This window comes from Furipterus horrens, unplaced genomic scaffold, assembly GCF_987537825.1.
Source record: "Furipterus horrens unplaced genomic scaffold, mFurHor1.1.pri manual_scaffold_3, whole genome shotgun sequence".
NCBI lineage: Eukaryota > Metazoa > Chordata > Mammalia > Chiroptera > Furipteridae > Furipterus > Furipterus horrens.
In genome coordinates, this window is record NW_028327173.1 from 79,278,977 (window position 1) to 79,302,786 (window position 23,810).

The window sequence follows — 23,810 nt, forward strand, 5'->3', positions numbered from 1 at the left end:
TATTAACCTTTTCCATACTTTTATAAACCCTACTTATGTTCTTAAACATATTCTACACTCTTAAACCTACGTAACTTTAACAACATACGTATACAGTACTGCAAAATCCCATGATATAGTGAAAAATTCACGATAAATAATTAAATATAATATTTTTTAAAATCCTGCGATACAGTGAGGCCACGATAAGTGAACCACAATATAGAAAGGGACTACTATATACCAGAAACCTGGCTTTATAAAAATGACTCAGAAAAAAAGGAGGGGGAAATCTTATTATGTACAGCTTATGCCCCTTCTGAAGTGCAGTTTCATTCAGATTTGTTTTACAAGCTGTGTCTGCCATCATTTCCTATGGCCTCTACCACTTTGCTTTGTGAATTTCTGAAAACTAAGTGTTGGCCTCAAAAGTGATGAGTTTTAGACCTGCGCTGTTCAGGACAGCAGCCATCCAGCCACAGGCAGCTTTTGAGCATGCAACATGTGGCTGGTCAGAAGTGAGATGTGTTGTAAGTGTCAAGTACACACCAGACATCAAACATAAATATTTTGGCTATATTGTGTTAAATAAAATATATTACTAAAATTATTTTTATCTTTCTATTTTTAAATGCGTTTACAAAAACATTTTAAGTAACTTAGTTGATATTGTATGTCTGTTGGACGGCACTGTTTCAGACCAAACACATGGCTGAGTATGGAACGTTTTTCAGCATTTATCCCAGGGCTTTTGCTTGTATCCTTACTCAGTAAATGCACCTGCTCTACTGTTGCCTTGACATTTCTGCCTTTGTATCGGGGTCCATGCATGTTGCAGCTGTATGGACAAAATGGCACCATAGACTTCCTGGCTGTTCATTTATCCTAGAACTAGTTTTTACTATCCATCCAAATATCATTAATTAGATAAATATTAATTGAGAACATTTGTGAAAAGTATTATATGAGGAATTTGTGGGGTTCAAGCAGTTCCTGCTCTCTAGAATTCGTAATGTGTCAGAAAGATTAAATATACATAATATTGTATCATAAGTAATGGGAAATACAATCCAGAGAGAAGCACTACAGACATCAGTCACACAAGAGCTCCCATCTGCGGAGAATGAGATGATCCATGAACTGCCACCCAGCTCACACATCTCAGGGGAACTTACCTGGTCTTCATGAGGAAACAGACAAGATTGGATTCATAGCTATCTGCAACAAGAGATAATCAGAAATAAAGATGATGTAGACTGTTTTCAGTTCACCTCTATATTCCAGGTTTTCAACCATTCATCAAGTTCTCCTGTGGTGAGAAATACTCTATACATAAGAATGACAGTGTTTCGACTTTTGGTCAAAATGGAGGCATGGGTAGACATGCTTCTCCTCCTCACGCAGTCATAGAAAGAATTACAACCAGATCTCAAGAACAAATAACCAGAATTGCCAGAAAACCAAGCTATATGAAAGTCTGACAACCAAGGATTTAAAGAAGCCACATTCATCCAGATGCACAGGAGGGGCGGAGCTGTAGAGATGGGGTGAGGAGGTGGTGTGGCTCATACAAGTGGCAGCGGCGATGGAACAGACAGTCCCACATTCATGTGTGGTGGATAAAAATCAGGAGGGATACCATGGAGGCCAGTCCCAGGCCAGACAGCACAGCCCAGGGTTCCAGCACCAGCAAGATGAACCCCTATTACCTCTGGCTGTAAAAATCAATGGGGGTTGGGCCCATATGGAGCAGTGGAAGAAACTGCCAGATTTTCATCACTTAAAGGATCCACGTTGTCTTAAAACATATGCAGACCCCAGGGAAGCAACTGGAATGGTGACAATATCATATGAGAAGTGGGTGAAGTGAATGAAAATGGGATGAGGAATGGACAAATTGCGAGAAACCAGGCAGTGGCATTGTCCCCTCTCTGAGCCCCCAACCACAAACAGAGCCACAAAGTATTGAAACGGGTGACCCTGCCCTGGTAATTACCTAAGGCTCTGCCCCACACAATTTACAGGTGCCTTTGCTACACAGGCCATGCTACTAAGACAGGGAGTAAAAGCAGCTCTACCTAATACACAGAAACAAACACAGGGAGGCTGCCATATTGAGGAGGTAAAGATATATGACCCAAATGAAAGAACAGACAAAACTCCAGAAAAAGAACTAAGCAAAACAGAGACAGCCAACCTATCAAATACAGAGTTCAAAACACTGGTGATAAGGTTGCTCAGGGAATTGATAAGAGTATGGCAGAAATTAAAGGAAGAAATGAAGGGTACACAAAGTGAAATAAAGAAAAATCCACAGCAAATCAACAGTGAAGGGATGGAAGCCAGGATTCAAATCAATGATTTGGAACAAAAGGAAGAAATAAACATTCATCCAGAATAGAAAGAAGGAACAAGAATGCAAAAAAATGAGGAGAGGCTTAGGAACCTCTGACACTTTAAATGTACCAACATCCAAATCATAGGGGTGCCAGAAGAAGAGGAAGAGCAAGATATTGAAAATGTATTAAAAAAACAATGAAAGAACACTTTCCTAATTTGGTGAAGGAAATAGACATACAAGTCCATGAGGCACAGAGAGTCCTAAACGAGGTGGACCTCAAGAGGACCACACTAAGATACATCATAATTACAATGCCAAAGGTTAAAGATAAGGAGAGAACATTAAAAGCAGCAAGTGACAAGAAGAGAGGTACCTACAAAGGGGTTCCTGTAAGACTACCGGCTGATTTCTCAAAAGAACCTTTGCAAGCAAGAAGGGACTGGCAAAAAGTATTCAAAGTGATGAAAAGCAAGGACCTACTACCTAGATTACTCTATCCAGCAAAGCTATCATTTAAAATGGAAGGGCAGATAAAGTGCTTCCCAGACAAGGTAAAGCTAAAGGAGTTCATCTTCACCAAGCCATTATTATATGAAATGTTGAAGGGACTTATTTAAGAAAAACAAGAAGATCAAAACGATGAACATTAAAATGACAACAAACTCACAACTATCAACAACTATATCTAAAAAACAAAAACAAGCTAAGCAAACAACGAAAACAGGAACTGAATTATAGATATGAAGGTTCTTTGGAGGGTTATCAGCTGGGAGTGGGGAGGGGGAGAATGGGGGAAAACGTTCAGGGATTAAGAAGCATAATTGGTAGGTATAAAATAGACAGGGGGGTGTTAAGAACAGTATAGGAAATAGAGAAGCCAAAGAACTTAAATACACAACCTGTGGATATGAACAAATGGGGGGGGGGGTTGCTGGAGGGAGGAGGGTTCCAGGGGCAGGGGTCACAGGGGGAAAAATTGGGACAGCTGTAATAGCATAATCAATAAAATATACTTAATAAATAGGGAGATGCTAAGAATAATGTAGGAAAGGGAGAAGCCAAAGACCTTACACGCACGGCCCATGGACATGAACTGAAGTGGGATTGCCGTAGGGAAGTGCAGTACAAGGTGTAGGAGGGTAAAGGGAGAATATTTGGGACAACTGTGACAGCATAATCAATAAAATATACTTAAATACATATATATAACACTGTAAATAATGGAAAATATATTATGATAAACATCATTGTTCGTTGTTTCAGTTTTTTTGTGACTTCAGAGGAAGAAAGGCTTTATAGCTAAAAGTGGGGCTTGAGGAGGGACTTCAAGTATGTGTAGGGTTTTAAAAGGAAGAAATATGGGATGGGAATCAAGATGTATGTGAGGAACAGAAATGGAGTAACTGATGTTAAAGGGAAACTGTTCCTTTATTCAGAACAATTTTAACACCAAATGTTTGGGTTTTTCACACCAAGCCATTCTCCTGTTCTTTTTGGATACCAACTGGGTGTCCTACAAGTCAGTTCAATTCTGACAGTACCCAGAGCTAGCACAGGATTGCCCTCACTTTAGACATTATATGTGGTGGGTCCCGAGGTTACCCGCACTTCCATCTGACTTTGTTCAGAGCAAGATTTCCCCAGACCCCTCCAATGGCTTACAAAACTCAGAGAAACATGTACTTAGGTTTATTGGTTTATTATAAAATGTACATGTGAACAGCCAGGTAAGGGTAAGGTAAGGTCTGAAAGGATCCTGAGCACAGGAATTTCTGTCTCTCTGGAGCTGCAGTGTGTTACCTTCCTAACACATTGTCATTTGAGGGCTTTTATGACAGTTTCATCATGTAGGCATGATTGATTATTAGCACAATCTCCAGCCCCTCTCTCTTTCCAGAAGAATAGATGGAATGTGGCTGAAAGTTCTAGGCTAATCAAGTCCTGGTCTTTCTGGCATCCAGCCCCAATCCTGAAGGTATCGAGGGTCTCACCATAAGTCGCCTTGTTAGAATGAGAGAGATTTTTTGTCATCCATGATATTCCAAGAGATTTAAGAGCTCTAGGTCAAGTAAAAAAAGGCACTCTTATTACTCAGGAACCAGGGATGAAAAACAACAATATATTTGTAACTTTATTACAGAGATTTTTAGAAGTACAAACTCCAGTTAGACTGTAGAGTCTCTGAAAGGAAGTTGTGTTTTAAAAAAACTAGGAAAAGTAGGTATCTTATAGAGGGTTGGGAATCTGGCATTCATCTGGTAGGCTATGAAGAATCATTTTGAATTTTTGTGTAGAAAAGCTACGTGATCAAAACTGTACATACATGCCATTAATCTGGCTTCAGGGTATATGATAGATTGTGATTGCAGAATACAGGATAGGTAGCAATCTAGGTTTACTTTATAATAACCCCTGTGTGTGTTAGCCAGCTTATGCTACGTGATGCAGCAGTAACAACCTTAGAAGTTCAGTTGCTTGTTTTCTTCTCTGTTGTTCCATGTCTGCAGAGAGCAGCTGTGGCTCTGTGTTGTGGGCCTTCAGTTTGAGCTCCAATCCGGAGGATTTACCCCTATCTGGGACTTGCTGTTATTGTGGCAGGCAAGGAGAAGAAAGAAAACTGTTAAAGCTGCTGCTCTAAACTGGCATATATCTCTTTGTCCACATTTAATTGGCCAAAGCATGTCATATGGCCAAACCTGATGTCGATTGGGTCAGGAATTAAATTCCTCCCACCAGAGGCATGACAGTCACATAGGCAAGGATGTGTAATATGCTTACAGGGAGGGCAGTGACTATTTGGAACAGTCATACAATCCAATACACTTTGTCATTCTAAATCACATTTGTAAAAAATGCCCAGGAAACAAAAAATCCTTTGAAACATAGTGATGTATGTTTCTACTTGAAAGTTCTACAGACTTTATCCCTCTCCCCTCTCCTCCCTGGCTTTGTTCACAGCCAGGTGTTCCCACTGTAATTGTGTATATCTACATGAAGATGTAATTGACAGGGGACCAGGTTTCATGGGTTATAGGCCCTAGATAAAAAAGGGATCCATCTCCCTTGCCTCTTGGCATCGATCCATCTCCAAATCCACAACAGTGAAATCCTACTAGGCCAGTCAAAGTGTCATGAATGCCCCTTACACCCTTCACCCCCTCACCCCAGGCTTGGCTTATCCCCAGCAGAGTGACTCCATCTGACTGTACAATAAATGTTTGCAACCCCTGAGCCCCCTGCGGTCCTTCTGGCTGGTCACCCGCAGCCTTGAAGTAAACCCAGCCTCCTCTCTGTGCTGGACCACCAGGCCTAGAGTGATAGGTAGATGAGGTAAGGAGGTATTTATTGGTCTGGAGGTTCTGAAACAGACCCAGGAATTGCTCATGGTAGTTTATGTCAAGGTGACTCAAATTCAGTCTGGGTTTTGTTTTTTTGCTTTTTAATGAAAAACAGTGATCAATTGTTAGAGACAACAGATAGTATCCTATGGTACATGCTTAGACATTTGCATCTTGTCTTTTGGGCTGTTGTTGAATAAAAAATCATCTGTTTGAGAACATCTATCTTACCCTTTGAATGTGCTGTTGGAGGAGTTATCTGGGTGGCTAGTTTTTTTGAGGAGAAGCAAATAGAGCTTGAAAGAAGCAGAAATATCACAGATTGTGCATTTGTGACACCCCCAACCCTCTTTCCTCAGTAAGCAGGAAGCAGATTTTAAAACTGAATGATAAAGGATCAAACATGAAAGGAATGGAGTATTTGAAAGAGTTGGAGTTGAGTCAGTGCTAAATAGATGCTCTGTGCTCCCTCATACTATAGGTCTTGGATTTGGTAGAACTATTTCCTATTTAAAAATTTGTGAAGCTCTGGCTGGTTTTTAGGAAAATTCTCCTTTTTATTGCCTTTTTCCACAGGACTGTTAATATTCAAAACTTTTTTTCAGTCCTATACAAAGGATGATCAAGCCTGGCTATTTCTTCCTTTAGCATCTCTTATATTTATTTCTTCCTGTAGTAGTTGGAAGTCTTTCAGCTAAAATGTTGGGAACTCAAACCATAAGATAATTGACTCTGGAATGTTTTAAAGAACTCAGACAGGAAGTGGCTGGGGTTCAATTACAACCACTTCTCCTCATCTACCCATCTTCTGTCTCTATCCTAATGTGTGTCCCTGTCATTTCTCTCTTACTGCAGACCAGCTTCGTCTGCTTCTCTAGTCCATGTGCTAAGAAAAATGGCCTCAACATGTCCCAGATTTTATAGTATCAGTTGTTAAGAGAAAGGCTTATTTGACTTCCTTGAGGCCTAATCCAAAAATTCCATCAGATACTTGGGACCAATTAACTGTGGTCAAGAGAGTACAGACTGTGAGTGGTCCAACTTGAGCCCCTGTGTCCATCTTTCCTGCCCTGTCCCCTGAACAGTCATTTATATAATATATGGAGTCTGTCCAGAAAAAGTCCAGCTATTGTTAATATAATGAGAGCAGTTTGTGTGACATCAGTGTAACCTGGCAGCCAAAGAGAGTGGACTGGAATGTGCATGTGTGAACAATGATGACTTCACTGTACTAGTCAGTGGGGGCAGTAGACACCCTTGAGTGAGCGTGTGTACTGTGTAGCTATCGCATTCACAATTACTGAGTGATTAGAGCAATGAATCTGCATCAAATTTTATGTAAAGGTTGAACATTCCTCCGTGGAAGCTACTTGGATGATTCAGAAGGCTTTCAGGGATGATGCAATGAGTGCAGCACAAATAGAAGTTTGGCACTAACACTTTAAAGATGGTCAAGAATTTGTCAAAAGTGACCTACATTCTGGAAGGCCTGCAAAAAGCAGAATACCTGAGAATGATGAACGTGTACAGGCAGTAATCAACAAAGATTGGTGACTGACAGTGGGAGAACTAGAAGCTGATCTGGGGATTACAAAACTACTGTTTCCGAGATTTTGACGCAGGATTTTGGCATGAGACTTTTCATGGCAAAATTTGTTTTGTGGCTTCTGCTACCAGAGCAGAAGGAACATTGTGCTGCAGTTGCTAGCGACTTGATTCAAACTGCTACCAGTGAACCAGATTTCCTCAAGAAGGTCATAGCTGGAGATAAATCATGGGTCTACCGTTGTCCCAATGGAAGTTGCCTGGTTCTCTGTGCCTGAAGAAGGTGCAGCAAACTTGCAGCAAGATAAAGATCTTGTTTATTGTGTTTTTTGATTGGGAAGGTGTTGTCCATCATGGGTATACCCTCCAGGCCAAACAGTTAGTAAGAAGCACTACCTTAATGTTCTTCGTTGGTTGAGAGATGCAATACGATGAAAACGGCCGTAGCTATGGGCAACTGTTGATCGGCAGCTTCATCACAAAAACATGCTTGTTCATGCCTCACATCTTGTACAGAGTTTTTTGGTGAAACATCAAATCACCCAGGTGACTCAGCCCTTCTACAGCCCAGATTTGGTGCCCTTTGACTTCTGGTTTTTCCCAAAATTAAAATCACCTTTGAAAGGGAAGAAATTTCAGACCATCAATGAAATTCAGGAAAATACAACAGGGCAGTTGATGGTGATTCCAACAAAGGATTTCGGAGTGTTTTGAATAGTGGGAGAGATGCCAGGAGAACTGTATGAGGTCCCAAGGTGCCTACTTTGAAGGAGATTGAAGTGTTATTGTCCTGTGTACAATGTTTCTTGTATCTTCTTCAGTAAATGTCTTTTTTTCATATTACATGGATGGATACTTTCTAAACAGGCCTCATATGATATTATGTGCCATATTAAAACATGCAGAGAAGGAAAACTCTGACTCCAAAAAACCTCCGCTGCCTTGCGGCATACCTCTTCAGGGGAAAGGCTAAGGGAGTAAACCCCGACAGAAAATCCGGAGCCGGAGTCCCTAAGGCGGTTTGACGTTGTAGTCAACACCGGCAACTCCTGCGGCGCACCTGAAGCCAAGCTGTATTGACTCCGTCTTTCCCTTGGACCCTTCAGCTGCGAAGAGAGGGGGGGTCTGCTGCATGGGCAACAGCAGACCCTCCATATCACCCTGCCCAGGCTCTGTAGCTTCAGCTTCACTGGAGAGGACACTCCAGCGTCATCACAAGATGTCGATTCAACACGGGAGGAGACAGATACCATGTCACTCCGGAGTTGGACTGCACAACCATTCTCGGCGGTGCAGATAGACTCTTAAGAAGCTACACCATCGTCTCTCGAGATGGACGGCTGCCGACGACGATTAAAACATGGCAGCAAGCCATGGGAACAAAATAGCTGAAGTGGAGGTTAGTATAGTTCTTCAAAGAAAAGGTGCTATTTCTAGAATAAATGGGGTATAGGATTTTAGGCAAAAAAAAAAATGTATTCACTACAGCTCCTCTCTATCCCCACTGAGGTTAGAAATGAGAAACTCTTACCTCCATCATAATTATTTTCTAATTAGCTTTTTTCTCTTGTCTTATCCTTGTTCCATTTTTCTTACACATTGCTGCCACAATGGTCATTCCAAAGAATATGATCTTGTCATTTGCCCACAAGCTGACTCCCAGGCTTCTTAATAAGACACATAAAGTCTCACATGGTCTTGCCTCAGCCTACCCCTCACCCCCAAGGTTTCCCTCTTTCTGCCCCTGCTCACTGCTCTTTGCACGCTACTCCAATCACATCCAGCTCCTCCTTATCTCAGTTGCTTGCTAGCTTCACCCTTTACCTGGAATGCCTTTCTTAATTGTCTTCTCAACAATTATATTTCAAAATTCATCCCAAGGTTTGCCTCTCCTAGAAACCTTCCTGAGCCTCGCTCCACACCACCCTAACCATTGCCCTGCAGTGTAATTATTCTTTCTTTGTTTCTGCTGCCTTTTATATATGCACTCTTTCCTTTATTTGGTTACTTTCCTCTAATAGTGTGAGATCCTTATAACTGGAGACTCTTATTTCTGTCCTAACTAGCTCATAATAGCTATTCAGTAAATGCCTTTCATTTCACAATATATGTAAGTGAAGTCATCATGATGTACACCTTGGACTTATAGAGTGCTGTATGTAAATTATATCTCAATAAATCTGCGGGAAAAAATAAAAATGAATGCAAAGATGAGTTAGTTGTTTGAAGAGATACTTCTCCATGTGCCCTTAGAAATTCAAACTGCTATTCAGAGTAGTACTTTCCACAGCACAGTTGTTTCCTGCAACAGATTGTGAATTCCCTAAGATCAGGATCAATGCCTTATTGCTTGTAGATGTGCAACAGATGCCCTTTGCTTGCTTTAAGTCTTTAAAATGCTTTGATATCTTCACAGTCAGGCAATATTAACTGTAATTCAAGACATTGCTTGGTATGCATACATGTAGAGGCATATATAAAGGAAATGATTAATTACATTGTAAAAAGACAGCAGTTACTTGACAGCTTTTTAAATGGGAAGGTGGTGTCTGTCAGTAGAACTCACTACTAATAAGGGTGATCATTCCAGCACTCCTGCAGTGCCCAGGAGCAGAAACACGCATATGCAGGCTGGAGTAGGGCTGGTGGAGCTGCCCTCACTCTGGCACGTAGCAGTGGTGCAGAGTCCTGGTGATCAGACAGGCTGTCGGTGCTGGGTTCTCCTTTCAGTTTCAGTCTAGCTTCTCCAAGATGAATGAAGTTGAACTCTTCTTTTTTAGGACTCTTCACATCTTTGATGATAGGAGAAAGCGATGAAAGAGAGAAAAGTGTTGAAACTTAGCATTAAAAGGAAAATTTTAACATATATGAAATAGAGTACTTTAATTTTTTTTTTTTTTTTTTTTAGTTTGACTCAATTCTCACAACACAGTATGGTGAGATGTGAACAAATTTGGCACATGTCTTTTATATAACTTGTACTCTCAAATGTCTGAAAAGTAGCCACAAAACAGGACATTAGCAAGCCAATATTCATAAAATTGGAGAAATGGAGATTTGTGCAAACATCTTGGGCTCAGTTTTCAAAGTAGAGAGTAGCCAGAATAGGCTGTTAATAGCAGCTGGGTCTGCAGATGTGAACAGTAGATTAATTGTGCAGAGAGTGGGATGACAGTGTAGAGTGAGAGGAGAGAGACACACTCCTTTATACAAACAAAGCAAGTTCTCATAGCATGGGTTTCCACCAAGCCCCCCCGCCCCCCCACTCTTTGATTCTGGATTTGGGAGCTAGGAAGTTGTGTGTTTCACATTGATGCTTTTGACACAGAACTCATCTAACTGTAGCAACTCTTCTACTCATGGCCATGTGGACCCTTTTGCCTTTTCTCATTTCTCTGTTTGATTCAGCAAATACTGAGCACCTATTGACTATGTCTATAGCTGTAGGGAACAAAGAAATAAATTATCATAGTCCCTGGCTCAGGAAACCTCCTAGCTTGCTGAGAATATAAAGCACTTTAGAATGGTGTCTGGTACATGGTAATAAATACTCAGGTGGTAGCTATACTATTAATTGGGAAGAGGAGCCCATGAGTAGATACTGTTAAACTGATAACAGTGGCTGCTGTATACTGAGTTACTACTATGCACCAGGCATTGTGTTAGTAGACATTTTGTTTAAATTTCCACAGTCCTAATTTAATGTAAAATGTGCAGTGATTTAGGTAGAGTATGTATTAAAGAGACAGAGCTATCAAGTAAAATAGCACAGAATGGAGGAAACACTGGAGAAGGTGACATTTAGGCAGGTCTTAAAGAATGATTTGTAGCTCCCTGAGCAGGGAAGTGAAGAGAGAGAGGGGATTGCAGGAAGAAGGGGTTCCCTTTAATGTCTATGCTTCCTTTTGTTTTTCCCCCCTCTGGACTTCCCACCATGCTTAATACACCCAGAGGATTTCTTGGTCATTGGTGGAAGCTCTCAGAGCCGAAGAGATGGCTGACTCTTAACATAATATATAGACAGATATGGGAGCTTTCTTCTCTCTTTTCAGGAAAAGAGTGGGAATTCAATGAACACAAAAAATGTCTGAAGGATGACACAGTCTTGTCACTTCCACAGATGAAGTGGAAAGGGAGACATTGACAAAGTACTGTTGTGTTACCTACTCTGTTGCAGTGCTGCAGAAGATTCTAAGCAGCCATCATATCACTTAATTAAAAGGTGGTTCACCAAGAAGTTGCTTTCAAAATACACTCTCAGAGTATTTTTATATGGTGGAATTATGGACAATAAAAACATTAAGAAAACTAAGGTCTTAAGAATTAATAGTGAAGCAGGACAAAGAGAACCTCCCCCCCCACCTCCCTCCCTCTGGCTCTCCCCCTCTCTCTTTCTGTCATCCCGTGTCACACACACGCACACAATGTAGTTAGACAAATATGAAATTCAGAGTAATAAGTAGTGTCCTTAAGAATGATTTCCTAAGGGAGTGACATTTGAAATGAAATTGAAAGATTTGAATAAGGAGACATTGAAAGGGAGTAGGCTTTGATTCACTTTGAAAAAAATCTAATGTATATGTTTGGAAACATTTCTTTGCATATAATTAAATTATTTAGAGAGTAGTATTGGGTTAATCACTTTCTTCCTAGAGAAGGATAGTGAGAGGTATTAAAATGATTTTGAAAGACATGTACCTTTTTAGTTTCAATAATAATTGTGTTATGTTTTGTCTTTTCTTTTTTTAAAGTATATTTTACAGTTGTCTCAATTTTTCCCCCATTACCCCCCTCTGCTTGTTACCCCCCCCTTCCCTCCAGCAACCCCCCCCCCCCCACTTACTTCATGTCCTTGGGTCATGCATATAAGTTCTTTGGCTTCTCCATTTCCCATAGTATTTTTAACATCTCCCTGTCTATTTTGTACCTACCAATTATGCTTCTTAATCCCTGTATCTTTTCCTCTGTTCTTCTCCTTCCCCCTTGATAACCCTCCACATGATCTCCATACCTACCATTCTGTTCCTGTTCTAGTTGTCTGCTTAGTTTGTTTTGTTTGTTTGTTTTTTAGATTCAGTTGTTGGTAGTTGTGAGTTTGTTGTCATTTTAATGTTCATAGTTTTGATCATCTTGTTTTTCTTAAATAAGTCCCTTTAACATTTCATGTAATAAGGACTTGGTGATGATTTACCTTGTCTGAGAAGCACTTTATCTGCCCTTCCATTCTAAATTATAGCTTCGCTGGATAGAGTAATCTAGGTAGTAGGTCCTTGCTTTTCATCACTTTGAATACTTCTTGCCAGTTCCTTCTTGCCTCCAAAGTTTCTTCTGAGAAATCAGCTGATTGTCTTATGGGGAACTCTTATAGGTAGCTCTCTGCTATTCTCTTGCTGCTTTTAAGATTCTCTCTTTATCTTTAACTTTTGGCATTGTAATTATGATGTATCTTGGTGTGGTCCTCTTTAGGTCCATCTTGTTTGGGACTCTCTGCGTCCTAGACTTGTATGTCTATTTCCTTCACCAAATTAGGGAAGTTTTCTTTCATTATTTTTAAAAAATGTTTTCAATATCTTGCTCTCTTGCTTCTCCTTCTGGTGTCTCTATGATTTGGATGTTGGCATTTTTAGAGATGTCCCAGAGTCTTCTTATTCTCCCTTTTTTTGAATTTTTGTTTCTTCATTCTGTTCTTGTCAAATGTTTATTTCTTCCTTTTGTTCCAAATCATTGACCTGAACCCCTGCTTCCTTCCCTTCACTGTTGGTTCCCTGTGGATTTTTCTTTATTTCACTTTGTGTAACCTTCATTTCTTCCCTTATGTATTTGCCATACTCAATAAGTTCTCTGAGCATCCTTAACACCAGTATTTTGATCTGATAGGTTGGCTGTCTCTGTTTTGTTTAGTTCTTTTTCTGGGGATTTGTTCTGTTCTTTCATTTGGACCATACTTCTTTGATTCCTCAGTTTGGCAGCCTTCTTGTGTTAGTTTCTGTGTGTTAGATAGAGCTGCTTTGACTTCCTGTCTTAGCGCACCTGTTAAGTTGTGTGGGGTGGCACCTTAGGTGTTCACCAGGGCGGGACAACCTGCTTCATTCACCACTTTGTGTCTCTGTATGTGTGTGTGTTTGGGGAGGGGGGCAGGGAGTGTTGGAGAGGTGACAGTGCTGCTGCCTGGCTGCTTGAGGTTTGCTTGGTGCTTGCCCCATTTCCAGTCACTTTACCCTTTTCCCATATTACAATTAGCATCCTTCTAGCTGATGCCCTGATGGTGGTTCCCAGAGTGACTGAGTTTGCATACATTCTAGGACTGTGCAAGCTCTTTAAATGAGCTCTCCTGAGATACTGGTAATTCCCTCTGTTGCCCCAACCCCCACTGGTTTTTACAGCCAGAAGTTAGGAGGCTTTATTTTCCTGGCAGTAGAACCCTGGGCTGTGGGATCTGGCCTGAGACTGGGATTGCTTGCTCCCAAAGTATCCCTCCCAATTTTTTATCCACCACACCTGAATGTGGGACCTCCCATTCTTCTGGCTGCCACCATCACTGCTTCCTACTACCATACCCCGTCCTCTCCACCTTGCTCACCATCTTCGCCCCTTCTACCTATCTGAATATGGCTTCTTTAAATTTTTGGTTGTTGGACTTCCATACAGTTCGATTTTCTGGCAGTTCTGGGTGTTGTTTGTTTTGAGGTTAGTTGTGACCCTTCTTATGGTTGCACAAAGAGGTGAATTGTGTCTGCCTATGCCTCCATCCTTACCAGAAGTCCTCTATGCTTTGTCTTTTCAACTAGACCTTAAGCATCTAGACAACAAAAAAACATGCCTAATACATATTTGAATTTCTTAAGATACCTAAAACCTAGAAAAGTGGAAAATAGGTATTTGTTGATTACTTTCTGGATTAAATATTTTACAATTAGAGAACATAGAAGAGAAAGCATGCAAGTAGAAAGACGGAAGAAAGGATACATAAGTAACGTGGTTGTAAGTACCATTACATTTCATTTTTATGGGTCAGGAAAATGACTACCAGATCACATTTCTTAGAAAACTGATGCCTTCTGGTTCTTCAAGGAACATAGAAAATTCTTTCTTTCTTCCTTTTTTTAAATTGTAAATTGAATTTTGCTGAAATGCCATCAGAGATTGAACTTTTAGAGAAGAGTGCAGTTTGACTATGCTGCATCCTGTTCCTAAGTGCTAGAACTCCTTTGCCTCAGAATGTATCACTCAACACATTTGCCTTATTAAAAACAACCTGTAGTAACTTTACTAGCTGTTCAGTGGTTCGCAAAGATGCAAAGCTAACATATTTTTAGGAGAATGGTGAAGGTAGGGCTGATGTGGACCACAAGATGCAGAGAATTAAATGCCGGTATGAATTTTACAAGTTACAAATGAAGAGGAAGGAGTGGGATTCTGAGAAGGTGAAGTCACATTTTAATGAAGACAATGCCTTTCAGATTTTAAAAACAACTGGAGAACATCTGTACTTTTGACTCTTTTTCTAGTTGAAAGCCCTTGGAATGTATGGATGCCTTTACAAATAAGGTTCTCACAGTGTCAATTGGCATTGATGAAATGGGACATTTACACAGTTCCCAAATTTTATTTCTCTACTCAGTTGTATGCATTAAGAAATTCCCTCCTCTCCTACATTCCAGTGAAGATACTAGTGACTCCATAATGACTAGATGAAATAAACATTTAGGAATTCTTATGAAATGAGGTAGAAGTCTTATTTAACATATTTCTCTAACATGATGTGCTGGCTTTGAAAAAAAATTAAGTTCTTTTTATTTGAGGTGGTCAGTTTCCAAGGAATAACTCTCAAGAAAATAGTTTTGTTAGCTCTTTTGAAATATCAATGGATTTTGTATCAGAAAACCAAAATTTCTGTAAAACCTAAGAAAATCATATTCCCTTTTGTTATAAACCTTTTGTGATTAAATTATAAGTAAATGTTTGGCCATGAAAAGAAAGATAATATTTTGTGAGTAGTTTATAGTACTAACAATATTGCAAGGAAAAAGATTAGACAAAATGATAAGACAAATTATTTTAAACTTCTTTGAAACTCTTAGTAACAGTCATAACTAAAATTATTCTAGCAATAGTCAAACAAATAATTGTTTTGCTTTCTGGGCAAACCACACATTGTACATGATTTGGCCATACTTGTTTATCCACATGAACCATTGAGTGATGGTGCTGAAGAGGACCCCAGTGCCCATCTTGCGACCAAATCTGTATTTAATTATTGATGAACTAAGTTGCCCCAAAACATGCATCTGAAAGTAATAAAACATCTGAAAATATATCCTTGCAGTTTGAACCTCTGCTTATTTATAATAGTTCTCATGCCCATTCTGTGTCCTTGTCTGCATTCCAACTCCTTCTCCTGGTATTATGTTTACTTTTTGAAGAAGTAGTACATATAGCAGTTGCTCTGTAAGAGGTACTGACCCAGGTACCATGAGGTGCATGTACTGAAGTCCCTGTCCCAAGTGTTTTTACCTTTAGAGTGGAGGTGAGACCCACACTGAACAACATGTGAACTAGTGCCCCGGGAGCTGCCGAGTGCTGCAGATTTTTATATTTTTTCTACTCCCTTGCTTTGAGTTTTTTAAGGAAACCCCTCACATTTCTGGACTTCAGCTTTCTTACTGGTAAATGTTTAGTAAAATAATAACCATGACTGATTTGAGGGATGAGCATTTTAAAATGCCTGCAATCAAAGGGTTTGAAATTTAAGACGTAATTCAGTTCAGGGAGAGGTTGGTATTTGACAGTTGTATCGAATATCTATCAGTATTGTCAGGGCCCCTTTCTCTCTGCAGGGTTTTAACATTTGTCTGAATTTTTGGAAACGAACACTTAAAATACTGTATTTTTCACACTATAAGACACACCTGACCATAAGATGCACCTAGATGTAGAGAAGGAAAACAAGAAAAAAAATATTCTGAACCAATTAAATACTAAAATATTTAATAAAATGTAACAGAATAATATTTCAACCATGTAAAGTGGACAGCAGGCAATAGGAGTATTAAGAACTATCATCACTGTCATTAACAAATGAGGAGAGACTTTAAGGTTCAAGTACTCTTTTAGTTCAAGAACTCATCATTGCTAGTGTCAGAATTTATGATGCTCAGTTGCTCACAATCAATGATATCACTTTCTTCATTCACTATCTTCATTCATACTGACCAGACGCCCTGAGATTCAACAGTAAAGTGGGACATTTAAGCATCCCTAGGGGTTTTGCTTGGGCACACCGCTTCCTCTTCTAACAGCTGTCACCATTGCTGACAGGTCAGGTAATACACATCACAGTCTGTGGTGCAATATTTGCTCCATAAGATGCACAGACATCCATCTGCCCTCACTTTTAGGGAAAAAAAGTGCATCTTGTGGAGCAAGAAATAGAGTAATTTTTTTTCTCTGTGAGCAGAAACAGCCTTAAGCTATTAATTATTTGTTTTTTAGAAATGGAAGTTTGCACATAATTCTGGAATGATTATCACTGAGAGTTAGACCCTGAATTTGGGGTGGATTTAATTTTGTTTTAAGTAGCATTACTGTGAATGTAAATCTCTAGCTTTCTAACCTTGTATGCAAAATAGCAAACTGTAAAATAACTTTTAGCTAGGTTTGAAAATTAACATGTAGGAAATAAATGAGTATTTCATTTATAGAGCAACTACTAGGAGGTATTCATTGAGACTCTCGAGAGAAACAATAATGATGCATAAAAATTGGAAAATAGCCTCTTTTGGCCATTTAAAGGAAGGAGAGTTGACTTAGGTTAAAAGGAAAGGAAAATGTCCTGGGGATGAACATTAAATATAATAAGATGCCATTAAAAGGAGGTTGTGGAATCTCCTTTTCTGGAAATGTTTAAAAACAAGACAAATCTTCATCTCTCAGGAGAAGTGTTGAAGTTCAGTTCTGCGTAGAGGCAAGATGATTAACTGGATTATGCCTGTGTGGTCTCTCAAGTCATTGGAACAGCCCTCTGAATGCAGTAAATATTCCACACACTGTTGGCTGAAACTGTTATTTCATAGCTGTTCAGTTTAGCCTTGTTTATTGTAAGGCCAGAGTTAATGTTTGTATAAGTAACAGATTTGAATTTGGACTTGAGATTGATGATGTAAGATGTATGCATACTTGAATCAGTTTTAAAAGCATTGAAGTATATGTAGTGCTGAAACTATTGAGAGCATAACAATCTTGATGATGAAGAAAGTACCTGCTTTCATGTAAGGTCTCAGTGCCATTAATCATTCGATAAGTAATTATAAAGCAATTACTATGAATACTGAAGGATACACAACAAGTCAGGTATGGTTCCTGCTTTCAAGGAATTTAGTTTACAAATGAAGATAAAACATATGCATAAATGATATACATTATTAGTGAAAAGTAAAATAATTGGGATAGGTGTCACACACACACACACACACACACACACACACTCACACACTCACAATTAAACAGTGCTATGAGAATTTAGAGAGGATAAAGCTAATTCCTTTGGATTGAACCAAGGAATGCTTCCCAGAAGAAAAATATATTGAATTGGGCCTTAAGGAGTATGAAGCATTTTGAAGGGTAGAAGTGAACACCAACAGAGGTGGAATTGCGACTCCAAGGTGCTGACGAGTTCAGCTGAAGCATAAAGAAGTTGGGGGACATAAGCTGGAAAGGCCTCATTGTGGCCAGTCTCAAATGCTGGGTCAGAGAACTTGGGTTCTGTTTGCTCAGTGCCTAGGATCCCTTGGAAATGATTAAGCATTTAAAGTTCCTTGTCCATTGAAGGTTCGTAGTTTGCTATTTGGACTACAAGGTGGGAAAGACTGTAAAAAGGAGCCCAGGAAAGTGGCTGCTGAGTCATCTGGGCCAGAGTTAGCTAAGAGGTAGGTATGTTGAGAAACAATTATTTCAAGGCATGTTAACTGGTGTTAAGAAAGGGTCTCCTCACCAAAATTAATTGGAGAATTGAAAAGTTAATTGAATTAATTTATTTGCTGAAGGACTTCTTAGAACCTTAAATATTGAGAATCTCAACCAGGGCAAAATGTACACCATTTCTAATATGATTTAGTCTCTTTTTTATGGACTGTCTCATGAAACTACTGTTTCCTAGAGCACACTTTAGGGAATGCGAATGCTGCCCTATGCATTTGATAATGATGGCTGGAACATGAGTGGTGGACATATGCATGGAAAACATACTAGATGAGCGTCCCTAGGGAAGTAGCATCAGCCATTCCTCATAACAGTAGGCATTCACTACCAATACAGAAAATTAATGCATGCAAGAGTGAATTATTGATTTGTTAACAACTCTGAGTCCAAGACTGCATGCTGAAATAGAAGAGGAAATGGTGTCCAAGATGACAATGTGGGGAGTTTTGATCTTTGGCTGTGCTAGAAATGGTAGTGTCATGGAAAGTTAAAAGGATTTGGTTTAAATGAAAGTTGATTGCTTTAGTGTTTCTTGAGAAGCTGTGCGAGATTCAGCCAGCGGGTTACAGCAGAACTCTCGACTTGGAAGAGTCATCATTGTTTCTTCTCACAAAATGTGTAATTAAAAAAAAAATTAGTTAAGATGTTTGCTTGTTTGAATTCTGGATAAGTAGTAATTTTCATATATAACTTAGTCTAATACAAGAAGATAATCATCAGTTTAGTCTAAAAGAAACTTCAGGGTAAACAAAACATCAAAGCTATGGAGGTTTTTAAAAAATCAGACAGCAGCAGACATCCTCACCTTCATCAGTGAATTCTTCTTTTATTTTTTTTGCAGTCTGATTTACTCATAGAAGTCAATTAATTTTTAAGTTTAATATTTTGTTCTTTTATTTAGGTATTTGCCTTTGATTATTGCTTTTGGTCCATGGATGAATCTAACGCTGCAAAATATGCTGGTAAGTTGGTGCTCTTGCTGCAGTTGATGGTTGGGCCTCTAGCTGCTTCTTCCATTACATCTATTTTCTTTAATTATTCTGGCATTCTGTTTTCCCCATAAAATTCACATTCATTCTTTCCAATCTAGTGCATGGGCTTAGAAGTCAGTAAGAATTGATTTTAGTATTTGGCTCAGCCACCAGCTGCTGAGAAGTCATGGACAAGTGTCGTGGCCACTGCCCCCCCCCCCCACGCTGGCCCCCACCTCATTAAGTTTTAGGTTGTTCTTCTGTAAAGGGGATATTAGTATCTCCAGACGTGCTCCAAGGATTAGAGATAATGGGGAACCATCTCAAGTTATAAGTGGTAGCTATTGTGATTGTCACATAAGAAGAGATTTAACGTACCATGGCTTCCCATGTCATTAACTTTCAGGGAATGCATGGCTCCATTCATATAAGCAAAGTGCAGGTGCTTTTGATTTCCAAAACCCACTACATCCTGAGTATTCTAAAGCAGTCAGCGGTGATATAACTAGAACATACTTTCCTCAGGGAAACATTGCCTCCTTGCCCCACATTTTGCTAGTGCTTTTTTCTTAAGGCATTTTGTCCCCTATTCTGTCAGACACAAATAACTGCTAACTTTATCATTTGTGATCAAAGGTGAATCTTAGCTTTTCCTAGGAGTTAATCACAATTTACTTCAGCTTAAGAGCTAAGCATTTGTTTTAGTGGAGGGAATCTTTGATTCCTTCCCTTCTGACTGTGTCCCCCTTTTCTTGGATATAGAGTCTTAATGAGTGTTTTATCCTTATTTCTACTTACAAGATTATCAGCAGAATGTTTTTCCCATTTACTTTAAAAAAGAAAAGAAAAGAAAAACAGTGAGGAAATGATGGAGAGGATTTAGGTCTTAAAAGATTAGAAAGCAAAAGAAAGTTACTTGCTTGTAGGGAATTTTATGACAGCCTTTTCCTTGCCAGGTAAAGCAAATTTGTTGAGAAATTATTTGATATATATATTTTTCAAAACTTAGCAATCTTGAACTAGGAAAATTCCTTCAGTTGGCCACATTGGGTAAATTGGTCTTTCTTTCCAAGCATTAGTTTTGTAACCTCAGCAGTGTATTTTATTAATGTGAATAAATAGTTATTAATGTTTTGTTTTTTTATTGGTCCTTTGAGACTTTAGATAAATTCTACAGAGTCTGTATCCCTGAAATCTATATAATTTTATTAACCAATGTCACCCCAATAAATTCAATAAAATTAATTAATTGATAATAAATAAATTCTACAGAGTCTGCAGTAGTCTGCCTTGACTGTTAGCACTGTGTGTATTTTGGCTGGGTGTGTCCTTTTGGATTTAAATAAACAACAGAAGTATAACATTTCCTACTGTAACAGAAGCAAATTAGGACAAATGCATTAGCTACGCAAAGCCCAGTCTCTTGCCCTGTTCAATTGATGTGATTCAGGATGTAGCCAGATAATGTCTTTTGGAATTAGAACTCTTCTCATTCAGTTCTCAAATACTTTCAAGGGCTGCTCATCATTTATAGATATGATCTATACTTCTTAGATGACATTTAACATCCTTTATTATATAGCCTTAGTCTACCCTCCCCACCCTCTGCTTCATGACTCCCCTGTGCCCCAATCCAGTGTTATTGTTTGTTCTTCTTATATAATCCAGGAAGCCAGAATAGTTTTTTAAGTATACATGAACCCTCTACTGTGTGTGTAGCCTAGGAAGCCTTTGAGAAATTAAAAACTAAGTTGGAAAGCAAAAGAATACATAACAATAGTAAACATTTGAGATAATATTTAGTTAAACTCTAAATTTTACAGGCTATAAATACTATGGAAAAACCCTAGAAAAACAAAATCTGGAAAGACTGCAGTTTCCTGGGAAGGCATCATAGAGGAGATGGGACTGAAACTGGACACAGAGGTCTAGTATAGGTTTAACCAAAGGGCAGTATAGAGGGCGTCCAGATAACAGGAGGCAGCATGTTATCAAGGAAAGCATATGGGCTCAGAAGGGAAACCTGGGTTTAAATCTCAGGATACCTGCTTTGGTTCTCTTGGACAATTTAATTTCTCTGAGATACAGTTTCTTTTCTGTAAAATGGGAAACATGGAAACGATAGTACCTATCTCAGATGCTGTTACAGGGGTTATATAGGTAGGAGGTGTCTTATGGATAAGACAAACAATACATTTGTCTTATCCATAAATGAAGATGCAGAAGTGGGAGAGAGCATGGTGTATAGACTAGTCAGAGCAGAAGCTGCATCTTGGGGGAAGCAGTGGGAGATCCAATTGTACATATTGAGTGAAGCCACATAATAGAAAATTTAAAAAGCTAGACTAAGAAATTTAGACTGATGTGGTAGGAAAAAAAAGGGGGGGGTCTGTTGGAGTGATGCGGTTAAAATAATGCATAAGGAAGATTTTCTTTTCCATATCTTCTAGAATCACACCCTCCATTATTGCACATAGAGACATTTTTAACCTTTTGCAATGTATCACTCATGTCCTTGAATGTAGAACAAACTAATTATTTTTTACTAAAAATAACTTTATTAAATACAGATGATAAAATTCAAGTGTGAAATTCAAGATTTCTGTACCTCTTCATTACAAACAGTACATTCAGAAATATTGAAAAAGAAAGCTGATTTTTAAATATATTGATAGCCTAAAATTTACTAAATTTTATTTTGAATGATTACATAAAATACCATGTTCCATTTAGCCCTGACATAGGATTCTCTTGCCTACTAGAGCAATGTCTGCTTACAGAATGTCTTACTTGTTCTTTAGACATCTTCATTATTATACAAATACTGTGACTGCCTTAGCAAAAAGTAAAATCTTGTTTGCTATTCTCTCAGATTTGTTTGCATTCTTTGTAAATACTCTGCCTAGTAAATATATTATTAGTAGACCCATTGATAGGTAATTTGATTCTTTTCTCTTTATTAAAAAAGGCAGTTCCTTCTTAATTTTGAATAGAAACATTAAAATAGAAACATTCATTCTTTGATAGGAAATAGAGGAAATGGAGAAGGGGAAGCACATATTTTTTGAAGTCAACCTATTTTTCAGGCTCAGTGAATAATGGCATCATTGATACTGAATCAGAGCTCTTAAGGAAGCTCTCAAAACTTGGGGGATGGGGGTTGAAAGATCAGGGGAGAGAGAGAGAGAAGTGCTTGGATTGAAGGAGCAAAGAGAAAAAGGAACTCTAAGTTTCATGTGGTGTGTAAAATGTTAAACTTGCAATTAGTTTCAGGCTTTCTGATTTAGAAATACATAGTTGTATAGTATGTGTAATAGCAGTACAGTGAGTTGGTTGGAGTAGCGGAAGGCTGTGGACTCTTAAGTCAGACTGCCTGGGTTTGAATTCTGACATCACCTCCTTCTATCTGTGTAAGGTTGGGTGAGTTACTAATCTCACTTTGCTTTGTTTTCCTCATATGTTAAATAAAGATAATAGTTCTGGCCCTGACCAGTGTGGCTTAATGAGTTGGACATCATTCTGCAAAGTGAAAGGTCGCTGGTTCAATTCCCAGCCAGGGCACATGCCTGGGTTGTGGGCCAGGTCCCTGGTTGGGAGCGTGCAAAAAGCAACCGATCAATGTTTCTCTCACATATTGATGTTTCTCTCCCTTTCTTTCCCCCTCTCTGCCCCTCTTTCTAAAAATAAATAAAATCTTTTTAAAATAAAGATAATAATAGTTCTGATTCAAGAACTAAATGACCTGTTTATGTGAAGTCCTTAAGCCAATACTTTGCACATAGAAAAAGCTCACATAATATTTAAAATCTTTATCATTGTCACATTGTAGCAGGAGTAAGGGTAGTAGCATCAGTTCTTTGGGAAAAAAATGTATTATACTAATACTTTTGAGATCTGGTTTTGTCATAGGCTGTAAACTTTGGGGATCTCTGTTTCCTCATCTATGAAAGTAGGAGATATGGTTTAGATCAGCTATTTTCAACCTTTTTCTTCTTATAGCACACAAACTAATTACTAAAATTCTTTGGCGCACCAAAAATATATATTTTTTGCTGATCTGACCAAAAAAAGTAGGTATAACTTTGATTCATTTACACCCAGTAGCTATTTTGTTGGCTGTTGTCATTTTTAAATTTGACAATCTAAGGAAAAAGAGGTCAGCGCCCTTGACTACATAGTCAGGTATTGCATGTTTTAAAAATTCTTGTGGCACACCAGTTGAAAATCGCTGGCCTAGACTGATTTCATGTCTCTTCCAGCTCTCTGATAAAACATGAATTAGACATTTTATGCTGGCCACACAGCTGGTGAAGTGGACTTTTCAGAGGCAAATCAAAGGCTTGTTTGTTAAGCCATTTGAGTTGCATTGAATCATCCTTTGAGACATTTTACATTTTAACTATATTTCCTCTTCTTATTTTACCTTTTGGTTAGGTAGTTATAATAATGCTTGTCTGGCACATAATTATGAGACTTTAAAGCAAAAATTCTTATGTCAGGGCTAAGAAAAAACAGAAGTATCCTGTAGAGTTAGGCACCCAAAGCGTGGCATTTCTACATAAACCCACATCTTCCCCTGCAGCCCCACATATACACAGAGCCACATTTAGGATTATAGTTATTATTCTTTAGTGAATACTGATAAACCTGAGAGCATCA

General features: G+C 38.8%; 1 protein-coding gene across 1 annotated transcript in view; it reads left to right on the forward strand.

The window, feature by feature from the left end:
• The window catches only part of KIF13A (kinesin family member 13A), a 215,457-nt gene that overhangs the window by 104,744 nt on the left and 86,903 nt on the right, over positions 1-23,810 (forward strand). The window contains exon 4 of the mRNA XM_090269780.1: positions 19,082-19,142. Within this exon, the coding sequence (XP_090125906.1) occupies positions 19,082-19,142 (61 nt within the window). The remainder of the gene's footprint in view (positions 1-19,081; positions 19,143-23,810) is intronic.